We start from the raw sequence: 21,765 nt of genomic DNA, 5'->3' as shown, positions 1-21,765 counted from the left end.
TCCAGGAAATAGATCCCTATCCTTGTGGCCCTCGCTTTCCTGGTGACCTATGGTATCATGTAGAAAGTTCAGTTGCCATGTTGGCGAGAGACCTTGTACCCTAAACCACACTGAGGACCCCACTGTAACAATAAAAACACGGATTCTGGAGCTGGGCTGCCTGGCTTGGACTCAGAGCTCTGCCACTTAACCTCACCATTCCTCTGTTTCCTCATCTGTAAAAATGAGTATTATAATACTACCACCAACTCCTAACAGTTGCTGGGAGGAATAAGTGAATTAACATGTGTAGAAGTACTCAGAATGTCAGACACAGTAACTCCAGGGTGTTAGCTCCCACTCTGCAGGTCCCCGTCCTCGAGCTCCTCTTGTGGGAGGGGACGCAGACATACTGCTGACCCAGAGAAAACGAGAGGAGCGCTGCCTCGGGACTGAGAGTGAGTCCTGCTCACAGGGCTGCACGTACTCTGAGAAGACTGAGGGGAATGCTTTGAATCCCAGAGATCAGCACGGCTCTCAAACTTGACATTATCATTGTTATTCAGAGTCATTTCAAAATACAGCAGAAATTAGTCAGCGTAGCTTTATCTTTATCTTTGTTTCCCCTCCCACATCATCCATTAACTGACAGCCATCGTGGATTCCTCACAATGCCTATTATTAGCCTTTGCTGTCTTCTTATCATTAGTCTTTGATTTCCTCAGTGTCATTTTATTGTTTTAAAGAAAAAAGAGCAAGAAGTAACTCTTTACAAATCATGATCTAAATTTTTTCTTTTTGTCTTGGAAATAAAGGGGCAGTATGAGGTATATGAATATCATTAGCTTTGAGGAAGAATTATTGGAAAACACTCTTTGGAAACCAAGGTCTTAAGGATGTTGCTAAGTAACCAGTGGTTTCCCAGCTGAATGAGAAACCTTGGTTCTGTCTGAATTGTGTGTTTCTAGCTATTCTGACTTCCTCTGGAATTTCAGCAGTGCCCTCTGACCTCACAAACTCTGTCCCATATTTGAAGTATGCGTGCATCTGGTGATGGTTGGGGTGAGTGGATTATATCCCGTTCTTCTGTGTATACTTCTTTGGTGGTAGGTTTTTCCTTTTTTAAATTGATTTCCAGAGAGAGAGAGGCAGGGAGAAAAAGGGAGGGGAAGAGAGAGAGAAACAATGATTTTGTTGCTCCACTTATTGATGCATTCGTTGGTTGAATCTTGTATGTGCCCTAACCAGGGATCGAACCTGCAGCCTTGGCGTATCAGGATGATGCTCTAACCAAATGAGCAAATCAGACAGGACTAGTGGTAGGTCTTTGTAGCCATGCCACCATGTCTAGTCTAAAATCAGACTTAGAACTACAAGAGAGTGGGGATGATAATTGAGAACAAATAAGCATGCTCTTACCTCACAGGAACTCTTCAGAGAAAGAATCTCAGGAAGAAAACCTCAATACAGAAAGACTATGTGCAGAGCCCAGTGCGTCCTCTCATTCTCTCTATCAAACTGTGTTTCATTAAGCAAAGCCATGAGGTGACTGTGACTCTAGCCACTGAAGGGGTTGGAACATTTCATGGTATTCCTGTGGCTGGCCAGTCAACTCTAGAATGATTTATCATCCTTTCTTAGTTCTTAGGAGTCTTAGGAGACCTAACTCATTCAACCCAGGGACTCATCTATACATAGGATGAGCTGAGGAGTCCAGTTTGCATTAATATCAGCTGTTTAACCCAAACTTTAAACGATGGCCTAAGTTAGATCTGCTTTTGGAAAGGAAGGTGTATTAGCCAAAGGAGTGATAAGAGATTTGACTCTGGATGCACAATTAAGCCACCTAAGAATTCCACTGAAAGACTGCTGCCCTGAAGGTGGAAGGCCTGTTTGGAGAGAGTGCTGTAATTGGAAAGCCTTCTCTGAGTACCCAGTGTCTTCCCATTCCTAGGTCCCTTTGGTGGTATTCAAGCGAGAAAAAGAAATTGCCAGGAAGCTGGAGTTTGATGGCCTGTATATTACCGAACAGCCATCTGAAGATGACATCAAAGGGCAATGGGACCGCTTGGTAATCAACACACCGTAAGTATCCCCCCCACACCCTCCCCACCAGGGTAACCAAGCCCTCTAAGCCTTAGTTTCCTCTTCAGTGACAGAGGGATGAGAATACCACCTCCTGCAGTCTGGGAATAGTAATGCCCGGCCTAGTGCCCACTCATGGTAGGCATCCGTGTTAGTCATCCCCTCTCCCTGACTGTTGACAAAATGGCCATCATCGTTAGCGAAGGTAATGCTCTAGTGCCAGCGCATTCACAGTTGTGACAGTGAGAGTTGTAAGATAATGTTCTGAAAGAGAAGTAAAGAAATAGGGCCAGATGGGTAAACTAAGGTGATGATGCTGAAACACTCAGCTGTGACAGTTAAAATATGCACATGTGGAAACAGCAACCCCGACCCCCAGAAGAAGGAAATTGCTCCTCACCCACAGAGGGCCAGACAACCCGAGAGAGGCAGCTCTGCAAAGCCACGACTGAGCCTTCTCAACAGTCTCTGGAAAGGGAACTCTACTCTTGGCAGGGGGCTGGGCCGGGGAGTGAGCATGCAAGTCAAAAGGCTGTTCCTGCCATCCTTTTCTAATAAGGAAGAGGGATCCAGCTTTGTTTCCTGCCCTTTGTCATTACAGAACAGAAATGTTGGACGCCGTTGAATAATTCACTGTATTTTTTGGACTATAAGACATACCCAGGTTTTAGAGGTAGAAAATAGAAAAAAATTTTTGAAACAAACAATGTGGTAAAATATTTAATAACATAAATAATATAATATTTCACCAATGTAAATGTAAACAGAACTCAGCAGCAGCATTAACAACCATTATTCCTCCCAAATGGGGGCAGGGGAGGGAGGCTGCGTCCTATAGTCCAGAAAATGTGGTAATTCTCTGGCAAGCTTTCTGCAATTATCAGGAATGCTTGTGTCTGTGGCACAAGATGACATGGCCTGAAAGTACCAGGAAAAAGGCAGTTCAGGTTCGAGAAATTTATCTTGAGGAGGCAGTGAGACAAGAACACTAAAATGTCCCAACAAGGATATCTGCTAAAACTTTTTATTTGAAGTGGCTTACGTGTCCGTAAGTCTTAAGTAGGAAATACATAAATAAGTAGATGTTTAGGAAATTTTTGATAAATGGACCCTTAATTTTTTCACAACAATGGCCTCATAGCACACATAGTACTTCGTAACCTGTTTTTTTCAGTTAACTATATATCATGGAGAGCTTTATTTTTTAATATTATTTTTGTCTTGTTAAATATGCATGTAGAGGATAGAGAATGTGTATGCATATTTTGAAGCATAATAATAAATTGAACTACAAAGGCTAAAAATGGAGCACTGCAGAGAGCTTCAAAGTCCCAGATGTTATGATCCTACTTGCCCTGTCTCCCCAAACCCTGCTAACTACTCTCCTGACATTGGTGGTGCTTGTGTTCGAGTCTTAGTTCCGCTACTTCGATGCGTGTCCCTAGATGCTGTTAAAGTTTGACTACTTGCAGACTGTATGTACACAGAGTTACACCCTCTGTGTGGTACCATCTTTTGAATCACGTGTTCCGTGCCGTGTCTAAGATGATGTGTGTGGCCATCATTTTGTCATTTTCAAAACTGAGCTGTTTTAAAGCATTTTAGAAACACATGTAGGAATATATTATTATCTATTTATCTATTTTCCTGACAGTGGGTACTTCCAATGTTTGCAATCTCTGGCCATTACAAACAGTGCCACAATGAACATTTCTGTAACTCTTGCACAAGTAAAAGAGTTTCTCTAGAGTAGGGACCCAGGAGAAAAAATTGCTGAATAGTAGGACATGCAGATGCCTGTCCAGTTTACCTTTGACCAGCACCGTGCAAGAGTGCCTGCCCACCCCACCCCCTGCCTCCTCGCCAGCACTGGTTACTGTCAGACGGTTCTGCGGCCCTGGAGGGCAGCAGCGGCAGGTCGCTGTGAACGTCTGATTTCTAAAGAGCATGAGCATCGTATATTATTTTTCTTGACCATTCATGGATAGATGTTTTTTATTTATTCACTTCTTTTCTGAAGTTTCTTTTGTCTATCCCACACTTTAAAGAATATTACCTAGTAAAAATACGTTTTCTTCCTTCAAGGAGCTTATTTACCTAACCAGTGGACAAAAATACTCCGACCAAAGTAAGATCACATTCAAAAGGGTCTCATCCAGAGCCTTCAGTCAGTGGCCCTTCACCACTTCTGGAATTTTCTACTCACAACAAAATATGACCAAGGCTGGGTTGTATGTTATGCACTATTTTTATAAAGGACTTAAGAGAGAAAGGAGATACCAGTGTGAACAGAGGAAGCCTCGCTTGATTTTCCTTTGTTTTGTTTATTTTAGACTCTAAATGCAATACGTTAAAAAAAATCAAGTCACAGAAAAATGCACAAAGAAGAAAGTCACCATAATTGTGGCCCTCCCCATTGGCTGTTTACTCTATAAACCCAGCATTTGTTCTTGCTTTTAAGTGGCATTTGGCAATTTAAGACAAACTGCTTTAACTATTTTTTAAGTGCTTTTAAAAATGGCCACCCAGTTGGGGAGAGGTGGCATTTGCTCAGGGTTGTTCTTCTGAGAAGTCCGTGCACAGAGGGAGGCCCCCACTGCTCACACCAACTGGGGCAGTTTCCAGAACAGGAGACTGTGTTCCAGTTCCAACAAGAATGACTCAAATGAAAGAAAACAGAAGCGTAAAAAGCACTTGCCAAGGGCCAGCAGTTCCTCGGCTGTGATCTAGCCTCACAGGAAACCCTCCCAGGAAGGGCTAATCATTCTGTAGACTAGGGGAACAAAGTATTTTGAATGGTTTTGCCAACATACCTGAGAGTGGCAGTTCTTTCTTGACTTTAACAATAGAAAGCTCTTTGCAGTGGAGCTAGTGGAAGCTACCAGGCAGAAGAAAGGAGAGCGCTCTGTGGGGTTAGGGATAGGATGTTTTGGGAAACCACCTCCGAAGAAGAAAGAGATCTAATTCCCTGAAGAAAGCAGACCCCCCAGGAGTTACAGGGAATGGAGAAGAGAGTGGAAGAGCACTCCGGTTAGCAAAACTCTATAGAAATTAACTAAAGGTGGTTCCCAGACTGGAAACCTTGTGTAGTTGGGGACTTTGTCTACACGTTATCCCATGGAACCCGAGTCTCCTACCCCAGCTACTAACATAAAGCAGGTACTCAATGAATGCCGGTTAAATGCATGCGTTCCCTCCAGGGCTCTGCTTCTACTTTATACTGGGATCACTAAACACTTTTCTGCTTCTGTCTAATCCTATCATCACAAGTACTGGCTCTTAGCCATTATTTTAAATAGAAAATGCAGAGTGGTTTTCCGAGTGTTTCAGAAGTCAGTGCAAAGTAGTGAAACTGTAAATCAGCCCTGTGGTGACTGTGAACTTCAATCACGTCTGGAATGCTTCAATGAGCCGGACAAAACCCACAGGGATCACAGATCCAGACACTCAAACTGCGAAGTTTCTTGATGTGCTTTGCCTTGATGTTAAGAACCCACCTTTTTTGTTTTCTTTTTTCAGATCTTTTCCTAATAACTACTGGGACAAGTTTGTGAAGAGAAAGGTAGGCCTTGTCAGTGGGGGTGAGTTCCATGACTACCAAAGACATGCCATAGGTTTTGAGCGCTCTGCATACAAACATGAATAAATTCGGTGTTACTTTTTATGACAGTTTCCCGAGAAGAGTAAGTCACAGATGGGGTGCAAATGAACATATGCCGGTTTTTGGCTTCAATCCTATATTCATCTCCCTTAAACAGCTCAACACAGTCATTGTTTTCTGCGTACTAGGTTCTTGCTCCCCTCCAAGAAAATGGCAGCCTGAAACCCAATTTTCATTTAATTGCCTTTATCATTTCTGTTTTCTTTGGGGGCTATTTCCCTTTATTTTCCTGTTGCATTTTGAATCCTGTCTTTATCACCCCCTTGATGAGCCCAGCGTAGGGCAGTCCTCTGCAGACGGTGGGCTGGAGGGAACACTGACGCTCTTGTGTGGCCCGGCCTCACCCTGTCGTCCCTTTGCTTTAGGTGATAAACAAGTATGGTGACCTCTACGGAGCAGAACGCATTGCTGAACTTCTGGGTTTGGACAAAAATGCCCTTGACTTTAGCCCGGTAGAAAAGACCAAAGCAGAGGCGGCCTCTCTGGTGTCATGGTACAGAGCTTAGGAGTTAAAACCCAAAGTCTGGCTAAAGTAGATCCTTTGATTTTTCAGCCCTTTTCAAGGTGCTAAAGGGAAAAATTCTCAATCAGATCTTTGTTCTCTCAGGCTCTGGTCCGGCTTACGTGTTTCCTCTAGATTCTAACATATTGGGAGAGCAGTGCTTTAAACAACTTAAGGACCTATCAGGCTTTTATGCCTGGTAGAGCTGAAAGAGGAAGACTAATTAAAATTCCAGGTTGGGTTAGTCTCAAGGGGCACTCATACGACTTGATAAAGCTCAGAGCCATATTTAGATTATTAAACCTGAGAGAGAGAAAAACAATCTTATACCCTAACCCTAACCCACCCCCGCCTTATGAAACACTTAACTCACGCCTGACATTTACGTGTTTTTAAATTCTTTGGCCCCCTTAGGCTAAGCTCCATCGACATGAAGTACCACATCTGGAAGCTGGGAGTTGTTTTCACTGACAATGTAAGTGTGGCACCTGGAAAAACGAGATTCAGTTCCCTGGGTTCAGGGATGTCATTAGGCGCCACGAGGAAAAAAGTGAGGGAGCTTGCCCAAAAAGATTCTGGGGTCGCTTCAAAGACAGAGAGCCTCAGACGGGCTGGGGCCACGTCTCTCTCGTGCAAGAGTGTAAGACAGATGGGGTTTCACTTGGCAGTTCTTAGGCCAGTTCACAGCACCTCGACATCTAAAAACCCTCTGTCCTCACTCTGTCCCCAAAGATGAGAAAAATTAGCTCAATCAGCACATCAGGAGGCAGGAATGCCTGAAAAGCTGCCAAATCTCTCCCATTTCCGCAGTCCTTTCTCTACCTTGCCTGGTATACGACCATGTCGGTCCTGGGCCACTACAACAACTTCTTCTTCGCCGCTCACCTGCTGGATATCGCCATGGGCTTCAAGACCCTGAGGACTATTCTATCATCTGTGACTCATAACGGCAAACAGGTAGTGGGTTTATACTAATACAGAACTGAATGGGCCTAGATATGGAAAATAAAATGACCAAAACAGGTAGTACAACCAGTGTATGGCAGGAAGGTACATCATAGTATATAACACAACTTTCTTGGTGAAACACTTGAATGGGGATTGTTTTTATTTAAAAATAAAATTGTAGCCATCATTCAAGAGGCATAAGGTCTTGATTCAGAGACCCCTAACATTTAGGTCAAGCAGGGGAGAGGGAAGAAGGTGATTCACACATCACTTTGGGGGCCTTTTGTGGATCTTCCTCTTCCTCTGTGGATCTGATATACTCACTGGGGGTCGGCACGTGGTCCTGTGTAATTAGAAAACTCCCAAGGTTCTTCCAATATAAGCTTCCAACTAAGAACCAATGATTTAGACATGGATATATACTTACACATAAAAATAGCTGTAAATATATGTGTATACATACATATAGATATATATGTATGTGTTTATAGAGAGAGTGCTGAAAGTTGGTAGTAAAAGATATAGTTACACATCTATATAGCCATTGCCATATCCAGTCTGTCTTCTGCAGTGTTGTCAGGATGAATCCTTCAATTAAAATCCTCTAATGGCTCCTTCTGTCAACAAATTCAAACCCTTTAACATTTCCTTCTGCATTAAGTGTGATCCATGAATGAGACATGCCCCCTCATATTACTAAACCTTTGTATGAGAAGGAGAAAAAAAGGAAGTTAATATGTGCCCAGCTCAATACAGCCATTGTAGAAAACAGTATGGAGGTTCCTCACAAGATTAGCTGTAGAACTGCCATATGACCCAGCAATCCCACTTCTGGGTGTCTATCCAAGGAAATGAAATCACAATCCTGAGGAGAGAGCTACATTCTCATGTTCACTGCTGCATTATTCACAAGAGGCAAGATATGGAAACAACCTAAGTGTCCATCAGTGGAAGAACATATAAAGAAAATGTGGTATATATACACATACAAAGAAATATTATTCAGCCATAAAAAAGGAAATACTGACACTTATAGCAACATGGATGGACCTTGGAGGCATTGTGCTAAGTGAAATAAGCCAGGCACACAAAGACAAATACGGTATGATCTCACTTACACGTGGAATCTGAAAAAAGGTGAGTTCACAGAACCAAAGAGTAGAACAGTGGTTGCCAGAGGCTGGGGGCCTGGGAAATGAGGGGACATTGGTCAAAGGACATGAACTTCCATTATAAGAGGAATAAGCTCCAGGGACCTGAAAGAAAGCATGGTGATTATAGTTCACACTGCTGTATCACAGACTGGAGATTTTCTGAGAATGGACCTTAAGTGTTCTCACTGCACTCTCAAGCCTCAGAATGATAACTGTAGGAGGTGATGGATATCATGTTAGTTAACTTGATTTCAGTCATCATTTTACAATGCATACATATATTAAGTCATCAGGTATTTATACACCTTAAAAAATACATAAAGATTCCAACCTGAAAAAAATCAAGTTGACTTTTGTTCTAAAATGAAAGTTGCTAGACCATCAGATATTATTAGGGTGTCTGAGATCATTAGGGATGTCTTCTGGGCTTCCAGTAGTAACAACAGTCCTGCTTTTTGTTTGGGTTGGTGGTCAAAAGAATTGAGGAAAGATAGAGAAAGTTGCTCCCTCATCCAAGAAGCTGCAGTTTGGGGAGGTGGCCACAGAACCTGTGATACAGATGTTGGCTTAGAGTGTTAAATGCTTCCTTCTCCTGGGAGGAAGGGCATTGTGTATTTTTACATGCGTATCTTGGGAAGTTTACCCCATAAAGACCACGTTTCCCAGTGTGGCCTGTGGAATGCCAGTTCTGTATGTCCTTTTAGAATTATTTTCTTCCCCTTTACTCAGATATTGAAACTTTAGTTTTTATTGATTTGGCTTGACAGCATTAAGATTGTAACTTAAATGGAAAGTTTCAACAATGAATTTTTTATATGGCCTTGCTGAATAAACTCTGGCAAGATTATTTAAAAATAAGAAGTGTGCCCAGCTTGTGCCTTGTGCCAGGTACTGTGACTGGCCACAACTCCTTTGTAAGGCAGATGTTATGCTCGCTTGACAGGTAAGAGAATTGAAGCCCAGAGAGGCTAAGTGCCTCACCCGGGACTACACAGCTGCTAAGTGGCAGAACTAGCTTCTTTCTTCCTTGGTGCAAAGCTCAGGTTCTTTCTGCTTTTCTAAAACCAGCTGGTTCTGTGAGGTCTGCCATCTGAGGTTAAGTTAGTATTCACTGTCTAAGAAGTTGCTGAATATGTCTCTTCTGCTACTTATGTTAGAAATTTTGTAACTGATCGTCAGTTTCTGCTCAGCACCTAGTCCCTTGAATAGGCCAGATGGGCAGGTCCTGTGTGCTCCTCGTGTGTAGTAGCCCCTGAAGCCGGGAAATGAGCATGGCCTATGACCCCTGCAGAGGTCCCAGGCAGATATCTTGGTTATAAAAAATGTCACTTTACTCAACCATCATAAAGAACTTATAGTAACTTCAAGGCTATGACAATTATCCCATTCATGGTTACTTATAAAATAGTGTCTTGTAGGGACCCCTACCAGTCCAAAGACCTTTTAATTCCTTTAGAAGCAGCGTTAGAGGAGAAGCTGCATTGCAACACTGCAGGTCACTGCTCTCTGTGTGAAAACAATGGCGCCTTCACCACCCCATCCTGAACTCCCTTTGAAGTTTGCACAGGGCCAATTCCATACCCCAGGTACTAGCCTGCTCCGAGTGGCTTAAACAAGACATTTCCTCTCAGCTCTGGAGGCTGGAAGTCCAAGATCAAGGTATAGGTGGGTGTGGCCTCCTCTGAGGCCTCCCTCTGTGCCTCCCACCTGGCTGCCCTCTCGCTCCCTTCCCACTCGATCGCCCCTCTATGCAGCCGTCTTCTCTCTCTCACTCTCACTGTGCCCCACTCTCTTCTTACACGAACACCAGTTATGCTGGAGTAGGGCCTCCTCTAACAGTCTTGTTTCAGTGGAATTACCTCTTTAAAGGCCCTGTCTCCAAAGTCACATCCTGAGGTACTGGAAGTCAAGGCTTTAACATGAGTGGGGGCACAATTTAGTCCGTAGCACCCCAACATTACTATTTTCACCCAATAGCCTATTGCTACACGATCTTCTTTCCCCTTTCTCCCCGGCTCAGGCTCCCCTTTCCTGTGTCCTTGGAGTTGCCCGTGTACATTTCAAGGTGCACAAGACCCACCTCCTTTTCTTTCTCTCCCCTCCCAGCTGGTTTTGACTGTGGGTCTCCTGGCCGTGGTAGTTTATCTCTACACCGTGGTGGCATTCAACTTCTTCCGCAAGTTCTACAACAAGAGTGAGGATGATGACGAGCCCGACATGAAGTGTGATGACATGATGACGGTGAGAGCCTACTCAGGGCCACCTGGTCACCCGTCCTTGTTGGGAATGAAGAGCAGTGGCGTTGCAGAGGAGAACATAGATGCCCCATCCAAAGAGGAAAGTATCCTGGACAGACAGTAGTGATGGAAGTGGGTTTCATGAGCACTTACCAAAGGTTAGGTAGAAATACAAGCACCCCACAGAGCATGTAATTGGTCATTATTTATCTGTAGTTGTTTGTGGCAAAGATGTGACTACTTATGTCTAAGTGTGAATGGACCTGTACCTAAATGCATGCAAGGCAAGCTTTTGGTTCTTTGCCTCTGAGCTGGAGCAAAGTCCCATGGACCTGGTGCTCAGTTTATTTCAGCAAGTCAGTAGGCTGACAGATGAGACAGCAGTAGGATCAGGTCAGGGGCCTCCCCAGCAGGGGTGCCCCCTGTGGGAAGGACAGGCACAGCTCAGGGTGAGCGAGCATAACAGCAATGGCATCTCTACAAGTTCACGGTGACCAGATGCCAGGAGAATGTGAGGCAAGGGTGGGAGACAGTGAACGGCCCCAGCCTGGGATTATTCCTCTAGAAAATGGGCAAGACTCCTTGCCTAAAAACGTTCCTATGCTTGCTTGGGGCAGCACCCTCACATGACAGCAACACTACAGTTGCCAGAGCACCGGTGTGGCCGGCACCCATCTCCACACCGCCCTGGTGTCTGACTTCCCAAGTGTAAGGCCTAACCCATCCAGGCAGGAGGAGAGCTGCAGGGTGCCCTGCCCGATGAGCCAGTGCCCAGGTCCCTGCACTGGGCCACACGTGTGGCACAGGAGAGCAAGTCTATTTGTTAAGGTGCTACAGGAATCCCTGCCCTACCAAGTGTAAGGCAAACGCAGGAGACGTAGAAGGGGCCTTTCTTCCCAGAGGTGGGAGCCCAGCCTGACCCCTTATAATTAAATGACAAAAAACTAATGTCTGGCCTATGCCGTATGCGTTGGGGCTAAAAGGTCTTTTAACGTATGCACATCTTAAATGAATTCTCTTGTATGTATCAAAAAGTTCAAAACTTTTTAAGAATGCAAGCAAACAATACTGTTAAAGGCTGAATGTAACAACAGTCTTTCCCCCTGAGGAGACAGCAAACTAACAAAGGGCAGGGCGAGGGGCAGGGCCGCTGAGGTCACTGAAGAGCACCCTGCCCGGCTCCGGACTGTCCCACCCCATCTGACTGCCCGGCTGACCTGACAACCATCTTGCTGAAAATGAGCACCACTCTGCACCTTCTACCCGGACTGACATTATTTTTCTTGTCCAGTGTTACCTATTCCACATGTACGTGGGAGTGAGAGCTGGCGGAGGCATTGGCGATGAAATTGAAGACCCTGCTGGTGACCCCTATGAAATGTACCGCATCGTCTTTGACATCACCTTTTTCTTCTTTGTCATTGTCATCTTGCTGGCCATCATTCAAGGTATGGCTGCTAGTTAAGTATGAACAGAGCTTAATCTAGTTCTCTGTACCTTCCTACAACAGCAGCCTAATTGTCTTATGTAGAGATCTGTGCATGCATTTATTTGTTAATTCCACATTTATCGAGCATCTACTATATATGAGGCCATGCCTACAGATAAAGCCAAAGATTCCCTCGAGACACTGATGCATGCTTAACTCATTTTTATGGTGCTTTACAAATGTTGCATTTTTTCACTAACTGAAGTCAAGCCCTTCTACCAGCCAAAAGATTACAACGTGCTTTATTGAGTCTTGCTCTACCGAGGGGTCTGGAACCAAACCCACAGTATCTCCAAGCTTTGCCTGTACAAGGAACAGAGCACCCCCTTCCTGCCATTCCCCATTTGGAACTCACCGTTACCTGTTCCCCAGAGATTCCCTGTGTGTGGTCCTGCCCACAGCCTCCTGACTCCCGCCTGCCTCATTTTCCTCTTGGGCAGTGGGGTGGGGCAGGGCGGAGGAGCACAGAGAAGCTAAGAGCGTGTGATGGGGTTTCTCTTCTTTTCAGGAGAGGGGTGCTGATATTTAGTCAATACCTTGTCAGGAGTTAGTTAGAGGAATGTGATGAATATAGTTTGGGTCATGGTGAGTTATGGTGCCTGTGAGACGTGCAGGTGTTGAGGGCTCCTAAGCAATTAACGGTAGTAGGTCTCTCAAGGAACAAATCAGGAATGAAATAATATAATAAATACATGTAAAATAAATAGAAAAATACAAAAATAAGGTAAAACAATAGAAATGAGAGCCATTGTGGTGTGGTGTGGTGGAGAGTCAAAGATGCTGGCCTAGAAGAGATTCCCCAGAGAAACAAACTGAGGAAGAACCTGAGACACACCAATGCGTCAAGGGGCAGGGAGAAGAGAGGGAGCCAACAGGAAGACAGGAAGTGAAAGGCTGAGCAAAACAGAATGGGGAGAGACTGGGGGAAAAGGAAAATGTTTCTAGGAGGAGTGAGTTGTTAGCAGCACACACTGCAGAAGGGCTGAGTCAGAGGAACAATGAGAAATGGTTAGCCAGGGTGCAGCATCTGAAGATAAAGTACTTTTTCCTGATTTTATTTTTACTGAATAGGTCAGCTGGATGATTTACTTTTTTACAAAACAAAGTGGCCTCTACCATTCCTTCCATATTCCTCTACCCCAAACCACTGAACAGATTATTTAAAAAACTTCCTCTGTCTTTACATGTAAAATCCAGGTCTTATTATTGATGCTTTTGGAGAGCTGAGAGACCAGCAGGAACAAGTGCGAGAAGATATGGAGGTGATGTTCTCCTAACTACTGTTTGTATCTCACAGCAAATGAAATGTATAAACAATAGGTTCTGCTATTACTTAGGGCCAGCCCTGGGAAAAACTTCCAAAATATTTGTTTTCCACTCCTGTCCTCATCTTGGTGCCCAACAGCTCTGGGCATTTAGGGCCCCACTCTGTGTTCTGCACCATTCCGTACCCCTCCCGGGCTGCTGCCCCCTCCCCCGTGCCCCATGGGTGGGCACAGGCAGGCACCCTCAGCTAGCAAGGAGCTAGGTACTATGTGGCACTGTGGGGTAGATGATTAAGAGCCTGAGTACTTCAGAGAAGTATTTTTCAGTGTCTCCCAATGCAATCGGATACCCTTACCCTTTTCCCAACTGCCCATAATGCCTCACCAATGCCTTTACTGCCTGTTATTTTTCTAGACCAAGTGTTTCATCTGTGGGATCGGCAATGACTACTTTGACACGACTCCTCATGGCTTTGAAACACATACATTACAAGAGCACAACTTAGCCAACTACTTGTGAGTATTCTTGGTCCATGGAGGCAACGGGCAGGGGAAGGTGTGGCAAAGTCAACCGTTACGTCATTCAGTTCAGTCTCTGCTGATGCTGCCATTTCCTCCTACTTCAATGAAAAGTAGAGGCAATTAGGAAAGAACTTTCTAGAAGCCCCCCTCAGTGCATGAGTGTCTTTGTCCATACACTCATCCCTCCCATGTTTTTGCAGACCTGTGTTGTGGATGAATGGCTCCTTCTTTGTGCAAAGGTCAGATGCCATCCCCCTTGGAAGGTCACATACCTCCAGCAATTTTTCCTTCTTTCCTAGAATTTTCCTACCATGCTACAATGTTTTTAACCCTAAACAGAGACAACAGTCTGTGGCCCCACTTTAACCTACAGCTGTTGCCCTGCTTCTCTCTCTCAGTCCAGCAAACCTTAAAAGCACCACGCTCACTGTCTGCAGTTTTTCCACCCTGCCCCCTTTGCACCCACCCCAGTCAGGGCTCCCTCCCCACCACCTCCTTGCCTTTGCAGCTGTCGAGGTGGCCAGTGACCGCATGTTGCTGGACTCAGTGACGTTCAGTCCTCACCAAGTCTGTCCTCTCCTAGTAATCCACAGGCTCTGTGAGAGCAGGGGGCAGGGTGGGGACGTGTTTCCACACGGCTGTGTCCCAGCACTGAGGCCTGACACCCAGTAGGCAAAGAAAGAATATTTCACTTTTTTAAGGGAAAGCATCACTTAAGAACAAGTTATTCAGAGCCTATTATGTGCCATCGACTGCCTGTGAAACTTCAGAATATAGAGAAAAGATGGATTACCCGAAATTCAGATTCTGTAACTAGGGGTGTCCAACCTGTGGCCTGCACACAGCCCAGGATCGCTATGAATGTGGCCCAAGGCAGCTCCTCTTCCACTGTGGCCCAGAGACGCCAAAAGGTCGAACCCTGTAAGCTCATTTGCAAGGAAAAGACTGTCCCCTGGCCTAGCTCTTCCCCTGTGTCTACATTGTATTTAGAAACGCCTGATCTTTCTTTAAGATGGAACAGGCGTGGCATCTGGCATAGGTGTTACTGTCAAAGAGCAGTAGCAAAAATGTAGTGTCCTGAGGCAAAAACATAAGTGTTTAAAAAATAACTTGGGCTCACCCGCCCTCACATCTGAGTAGTCAGCACTGTCCATGTGCAGTGCCGGAGTGCGCCTCCTACTGGAGGTGATGGGGCAGCTGTCCTTCCACAAAAGGTGTGCACACGGCCTCCTTTTATGTCAGGACCAGTGACTAGAGAGGGGTGAAACAGTGCTATGCCCCGGGGTGCGGGACCCTCCCTGTCTTCCCCTAGCCCTCTGTATTATATTACTCCATTTTCTATCTCTGGGCCCCTCTACCAACAAGCTTGGGGTAAGAACCCATCTTATTCAAGTTTGAATGTCCCCCCCGTGCCCCACATGGTGCTTTCTCAAATAAACGTGCTGGGGAAGGAATAATGTCCTACATGCCTGGATCTCAAACAAGGTAAGATATTGGCCACATCTTGTTTCTTAGTCTGATAAAAGAAAGGAAGGAAACTAATATATTTATGGGCTGTGCTGAGAGGCACAATCTGAAGCTATAAACCTAAGGAAGGGTACCCTGAGAGAACTCAAATTTCGGGGCTCAGGCTCTCCTGACCCTCAGAAGAGTATTATTTCCACTTTTTTCTTACCAGAAGCCTCAGAGTCCCTTTCCTAAAGGGCACGAGACTGGTTCCCTTGGAAGCTGCTGCTGAGGTCACGGAACGAGAGCTGACAGCTCGGCCTCCCGGGAGCCCTGTGTGTTCCAGACACGCAGGCTCAGCCCTCAGACACGCGGCAGCCAGGGCAGGTGAAAGCACCACGGCGCCGCTCAGTGCCCACGATAAAGACGAAACGCGCTTCTTGAAGAATTGGAGCAACTTAAATGCTTCCAGAAATTCCTTATCCTCTAGACAAACATATAATTTCAACTCTACATTCTTATATGATAAATTGGCCTACTAAAAATTACAGTGTTTGAGTTATTTATTATTTAATTGGGATATTTTTAAACAAAATGGTAGGCAAAATGTTTCCCCACAAGTGATCTTAGCTCAAGGATTGGAGATGGTAAAAAGGGATCTCTCCTCATCAAAGGCTAATTGGAGATTAACCTCACATTATTAGAAAATGATGGTTTGTGTCTTTTTGCCACAGTTCTCCAATTCAGAGAGGCCTAGTAGGCAGCACGATACTAAAAACATATGTGAGGCCCCTGTCTGGTTCGGATAAATGGAATTAGGTTTCCTAACTGAAGTATCTAATATTGCCTTTTACTCATTTATTATACCTTTCTCCCTCATTCCAGGTTCTTCCTCATGTATTTGATTAACAAAGACGAAACAGAGCACACGGGTCAGGTGAGGAAAAAAAGTTTCTAAGTAAGAATTACCCACCCCCACCCCATCCCGTGTTAGAGGTTCCCTGGTCCCAAGACTCGGTTGAGCACAGGCTGTGGGAGGAGACAGATGATCCCAGCAGTCTCCTCCATGCTTTCCCGCTGCTCTCTGTATTACTCCACCATCCCTTTGTGATGCAACCCCAGTCTCCTCCAAAGACTTCCTGGTTACTCTTCCCAACACACACTACATTATCTAAATCCTTGTGGTTATTGCTTCAGAGTAAAGTAGCTGGAGGTTGGGGGAGCATTAGAGGAGAAAAAAAAAGCAGTGAGGAGCTGAGTGGGTGGCTACACAAAGAGCAGGAGAACCAGAGTAAAATGCTGCAACAGACAACGTAAGAAGGAGAACCTTATGTGTGAATGACACGGCGGGGGGAGTATGAATGAAGGTACGCGTCAAAGGGATTCTGTGACAAAGGATGAAAAAGAAATGTAAAGACAGAGGACACAGGAGGAAGAAGCAGGTTATCAAATATTCACACATTCCTGGATTTGCAGGAATTCTTCACAGCTCAAACTTTTGAGAGCGAGGAGGGCAGCTGGTCTCCAGATCTGGCTTCAGCTGTCCAGGCGTGTAAGCCAGTCCTCAGTGTTCCCTCAGCTTGCATTTTTCTACCAATTACAAATGACATGGCATCAGCCTATCACTCAATCTTTAAGTATTTTTTAGTGACAATCGGTGACTTGGTCTCAGTCATTTGGAGGAAACCTGTAGCTCCCCACGGGCTGGGCACAGAGCAGGAAAGAGTATGCCAGCTGAGCCTCGTGTAACCCACATCAATGTTCCTAAAGGGACATGCACAGAACAAAACCGGAGTTTTAGCTTACTGTGGTTTAAAAAGCAGTACCTCTCCCCCCACCCCATTATTTCAGGAATCTTACGTCTGGAAGATGTACCAAGAAAGGTGTTGGGATTTCTTCCCAGCTGGTGACTGCTTTCGGAAACAATATGAAGATCAGCTTGGATAAATCTGAATGAAAGACACTCCACAATTCTAGACTGTCAAGTTAAAGTGAAATTAAAATCCTTCTTTTACACTTCCGTGACATTTTTGAAAGGTGACATTTTCTAAATGCCTCCCTTACCACAAGAAAAGTGTTTGTTAAAAAATCTGAGTGATATTTGGAATTGAATTGGCTCTTTGTGCCGAATGGACATGCTCTGTGAGAGACGGCCTGTCACAGTGTTCGGCCGAGGACTCAAGTTGAATGCCCTCAAGTTCTCCAAGTCTAAGGTACCTGGTTTGTCGGGATGGCATCACCAAGAAAAGAACGAGAGCATGAGGTCTTGAACGCGTAATACATGACCTTTAAAACATTTGATTGTCATATGACAGTATCCACCAGTGACTCATGGTCTGAACTACAAAAAAATCATTTTAACTGCAGTCTAATTTCTCCCATGGTACTTGCTAGTGAATGTACCCAGAATCAGCTCGAAAAGCTTTAAGCAGTTAAAGAAATAGGAAAAAAAAACACTTGTCGACACTGAAATATCGATTAAGTGCCTTAAAATCTCTTTAGATATAGCTATGCAAGTTTTTTATGTTCATGTCCCAGACGGAAAGTTCCATTAAATAGTTATGCCGATCTCTGGTCTTAAGAAACTGCACTTGAAGGTTATTCATATTTTTTTTTTCAGTAACAGCTTGTCAATTGCTGTTATTAGAAGAAAAGTACTGTACTGAAAACTCAGAAAAATCTCAATCTTACGCTAAATTGCGTAATGCTTTATGGTCCCTTGTAAGTAGTGGAGCTGCTATGTTTAGGTGAATCTCTCTAAATAAAATGAAGTGCCCACTGCAATAAAGTATTACATGCCAATCTGTGGTTTGGCTTCTTGTAATGCGCCACTTCTGAGTGATTCTACAACCCTGCCCAGAAAGGAAGAAAACTCCACAGAACAGCATTTGTTTATTTCGGCCAAATGCACGCCTTGTGGCTTGCTCTAGTCCCTGCAGCAGCAGAGCTTGCTATGTTACTACATAAACAGTGAGAGGAAGAAGGCTGGAAACAAGCGCTATAACATCTCCTGCCCTTGATGAGTCTCTTAGATTACTAAGCCAGAGAAACATGCAACGAGTCTCTTCAATGTATCGTGTCGGGTGTTGTCAAACACAGAGGCGGGTGTTCGCTGTGGTGGTGGGGGCGGAGCGCACTGGCTTGGGTTTGCCGCTGTTCTTCATGGACAGCCTGGGCCCGTCCTCACAGAGCAACCAAAATCAGCTTCAGGCACTTTTTTCCTTTTCTGTCTCTTTTTCTTCTTTTGTTAGGAAATCATGCTGTCCAGCCAGTCTTCAAGTTCTTCCTCGGTAACATTTTTTGATGTGCTCGGTTGCACAGATTCCAAGTTCTTTTCTTCCATCACAGACGGTTTCGCTAGAACTGGGGAAATAAGAGCAATGTGAATGACTTCACATTAGTCCGCAGACTGAGGGTTAAGGCTCCCCTGGGGTTTGTCCCATGATGTAACCATAATTATTACTTTTCTTACAGCAAGGGGAAACATGCCATTATTATTCTTGTTCCCTAAGAAGATACAATAATAGCTAAACAAATTAATAAACAGGGTAGAAATATGCTCCTCTATTTATTCTTAAGTTGAATTTCACAGTTCACTAGTTTTTTTATAAAGACCAACAGCTCAGTTTTCTTTTCACTATTGTAGCAATCCTGAGAAGTCATTAAAGGCTCTCGAAAGCAGTACACGGCCGGGGCAGCTGCCATTGGCCTCTCCACACCACACAGGCCACCATCTCACCCAACATGCACGATGAGGAAGTGCTCTTCTTTCATAAAAAAATAAGATCGAAATAGCAAGCACGACATAGGCAGCGTTGGTTAACTGGCCTGTTCAGACAGTCAATTAAAATCCTGCTGCTGCACAGCTGAGGGCCGCGAGTACCGTGATGCCTTTTTATAGCACAGGTTCAGTCCGCAGCCCAGGTTGCACATTGCGGCAGCTTTTGGAAACCGGTATATGGAGTGAGAGGAAGGTCAACGCGGGGGAAGCGGAGATGTGAGCACGGAAATAGATGTCAGGAGACAACGCCAGTTCGGTGTCAGACACCAAAGGACTTATGTACGGATGTGACACGGGTGAGGCTGTCCTCACCACAACGCTAGAATCAAGAAGGCGGTTAGGGAATGAAATGAAAACCATACCTTTTTTCTCCTGGGCCACCACCTCCTCATCTTTCTCAGATTCCAGGGCCTGGGGTATCTGGTCTGGTAAGAGGTCATCTCCCGCTTTTACAGGTGCATCTAAGTTAAGCAGCAGATCTAATTCTTCTTCCAAGTGGTCTGCTGCTGATGGCAGTGGGGAGGCGGGTTCCTGGGAACCCTTTGCAGGGCCTGGACTTGGGCTGTCCTTACCCAGGTGCACGGGACAGCCAGCAGCCGCAGATTTCAGCTCAGGCACAGACCCCTTTCCTCCAGGCCCCGACGGCCCTCTGAACTGCATGCCTAGTCCCTTGCCTTCATCATTTCTCTTGGATTTCACCTGAGGAAGCTCTAAAGGAAGGGCAGTCTGAAAGAGAAGCATAACTGAGTTGAAAATGTGAATCCTGCCACACTTGCTTACACAGAAACAGAAGCTAAGGAAGACATCAAAGTCCATGGATAAGAGGTAATTCAGACAGGAAGTTTACCAAGGGTCTCCGGTCTGGGCCTGCGCAGCAGCCTTCCCAGCTGATCTGGGGTCCGTGTGGGCGGGACGCCTCACTAAAACATAACAGGGCTGCACTTCCCACTCCCCCCGCCTCAGCTCTGTGCTGAGAGCTGAAATCAGAAGGTCATGTCTTCCGTCAGGCCTGAGCAATGACAGTGCCACAGGTCTACTTGAGTGTATACTTACTTCTGTAATGAGATTTAAACTTCTATAAAAGGTACTGAGAAGCAAATAGCAAAGCAGACCTGTTAACAGTACAAAAGCACTAAAATGTAAAGGGACACTTTCACAGAGAAGGAAAGACTGACAGGCTCTCCATAATGAGTAAAAAATGCCAGATGTGAAAGAAACATACTATTTGACTGCATTTTTAAAAAGCCAAAAACAGGCAAAACTGATCTTTAATACTAGAAATCAGGATAATGGTTTTAGGAAAATATTGACTCGGAGTAGTGGGAGGGAGAGAGCTTCTGGAGTCCATGGTTATAAAGACTATCTATGCATGCACTTTTCTGTACCCACATCACAATTTAGTAAAAGGGAAAAACTCCCCAGGTGATGCTGATGCAGAGCTCGGGCTGAGAGCCGCTGCTCCCCGGAGAGAGGCCTGGGCGAGCATGGCGTCAGAGTGAGTGGAGGGGTTCAGAATGAAGTTCAACTACCACTGGCTGCATTGTCCCGTTTGTACAGTAAAGCATCTAGCAGATCCAATTTGCTAATAGCTCTTCAGGGCTTTTACGACATTATGATTATACACACAAAGTTAAATGTTCATCCATCGCTGTCAGGGTGTGAGCGAAGATGCGGTCTTCACCTCAAATCCTGGAATCATCCAGTGTCCAGGTGTCTACCATCAGTTCAGTTTGTTTAACTCCCCCAGGGGGTCCCAGTGTACAAACACAGCTGAGATTAACTGCTGTGCATCATAGCACAGAGGACAGGAGTGGGGTTTTAAAACAATTTAGCCAGGGTTTCAAAGTTACTGCAGTTGCTATATATTTTTACTCTAAGGCCTGCTGCCAAGACAGCCTTCTCCTTCAAATTCTTACTATACTTCCTGTTTCCCTCCTGAGTCTTGGGTCCGCCCTCACCTTCATGTCAGTGGTTCCTTGATGTGTTCTGTTCACCAGTCCTCGAGGTGTGTCACCAAACTGATCGAGGTAAGAACCTCGAACACCTGGACACCCAGCAGGAAAAGTAGCACCCTCCCAATCACTGGGACAACCCCAAAGGCCACCCCCCAACATTCCTAAAGAAGCCTTGGGGCGACTCCCAATCAGAGCCAAACACCGTCCTCTGTACTTCCCCGCCCTGCCCTGCCCCTGGCGGTCCTCCAGCCCCGACATCTACTTGCTGCCCTGAGTTAGAGACTCGTAAGTGCAATAGAAACAGCACCACATTCAACTGCAGAACAAAGTTGACCATTTTAGCTGCTGGGATTCCATTTAAAGTTAGTACTGCCCAGGGTTTCACTTTAAAACTTTCAATCAAGCCACAATTAAATTTTGAAGTTCGTATAGTACCGTCCTTGGGCCTTTTCCCCTCAGTTGCCATCCTACATGGATATCTCCCAAATTTCTACTTCTGGCCCCTAATTCTGAACTATACATTTCTATATCTGTTTGGCTAATATTTTCACTTTGATATCTCAGAGGCACAAACCCATAATGTCCAAACCTCACCCTTCCCGGCACCACCGGCCACGGAGTTGCACAGCTGGGAAACCTAGAACAACTCCTCGCCTGCTCTCTCTCCATCTCAGTTCTTCCCCAAGTCTTCCTGTCTTTTGAAGTGCCTCTTAGAAAAGTCCAGTTCTGTACCATCTCTAC

The 21,765-nt window shown here is 45.1% G+C and overlaps 2 protein-coding genes across 2 annotated transcripts in view; one reads left to right on the top strand and one right to left on the bottom strand.

Annotated features, from left to right (window-relative positions):
- The window catches only part of RYR3 (ryanodine receptor 3), a 502,054-nt gene extending 483,976 nt beyond the window's left edge, over window positions 1–18,078 (top strand). The window contains 11 exon segments of the mRNA XM_036031373.1: window positions 1,934–2,064; window positions 5,584–5,626; window positions 6,091–6,218; window positions 6,642–6,702; window positions 7,038–7,184; window positions 10,436–10,570; window positions 11,858–12,014; window positions 13,253–13,317; window positions 13,736–13,836; window positions 16,174–16,225; window positions 17,140–18,078. Of these exon segments, the coding sequence (XP_035887266.1) occupies window positions 1,934–2,064; window positions 5,584–5,626; window positions 6,091–6,218; window positions 6,642–6,702; window positions 7,038–7,184; window positions 10,436–10,570; window positions 11,858–12,014; window positions 13,253–13,317; window positions 13,736–13,836; window positions 16,174–16,225; window positions 17,140–17,235 (1,116 nt within the window). The 3' untranslated portion in view covers window positions 17,236–18,078.
- An 83-nt stretch (window positions 18,079–18,161) lies between these two features.
- The window catches only part of AVEN (apoptosis and caspase activation inhibitor), a 171,284-nt gene continuing 167,680 nt past the window's right edge, over window positions 18,162–21,765 (bottom strand). Inside the window, exons 5-6 of the mRNA XM_028504253.2 lie at window positions 19,432–19,795; window positions 18,162–18,651 (exon numbers count right to left, since the gene is read on the bottom strand). Coding sequence (XP_028360054.1) covers window positions 18,536–18,651; window positions 19,432–19,795 — 480 coding nt within the window. The 3' untranslated portion in view covers window positions 18,162–18,535. The remainder of the gene's footprint in view (window positions 18,652–19,431; window positions 19,796–21,765) is intronic.

The sequence above is a fragment of the Phyllostomus discolor genome, chromosome 1 (genome assembly GCF_004126475.2).
Source record: "Phyllostomus discolor isolate MPI-MPIP mPhyDis1 chromosome 1, mPhyDis1.pri.v3, whole genome shotgun sequence".
Classification (NCBI taxonomy): Eukaryota; Metazoa; Chordata; class Mammalia; order Chiroptera; family Phyllostomidae; genus Phyllostomus; species Phyllostomus discolor.
The sequence above is the reverse complement of the archived record's forward strand: the minus strand, read 5'-3'. Positions and strand labels throughout refer to the sequence as shown.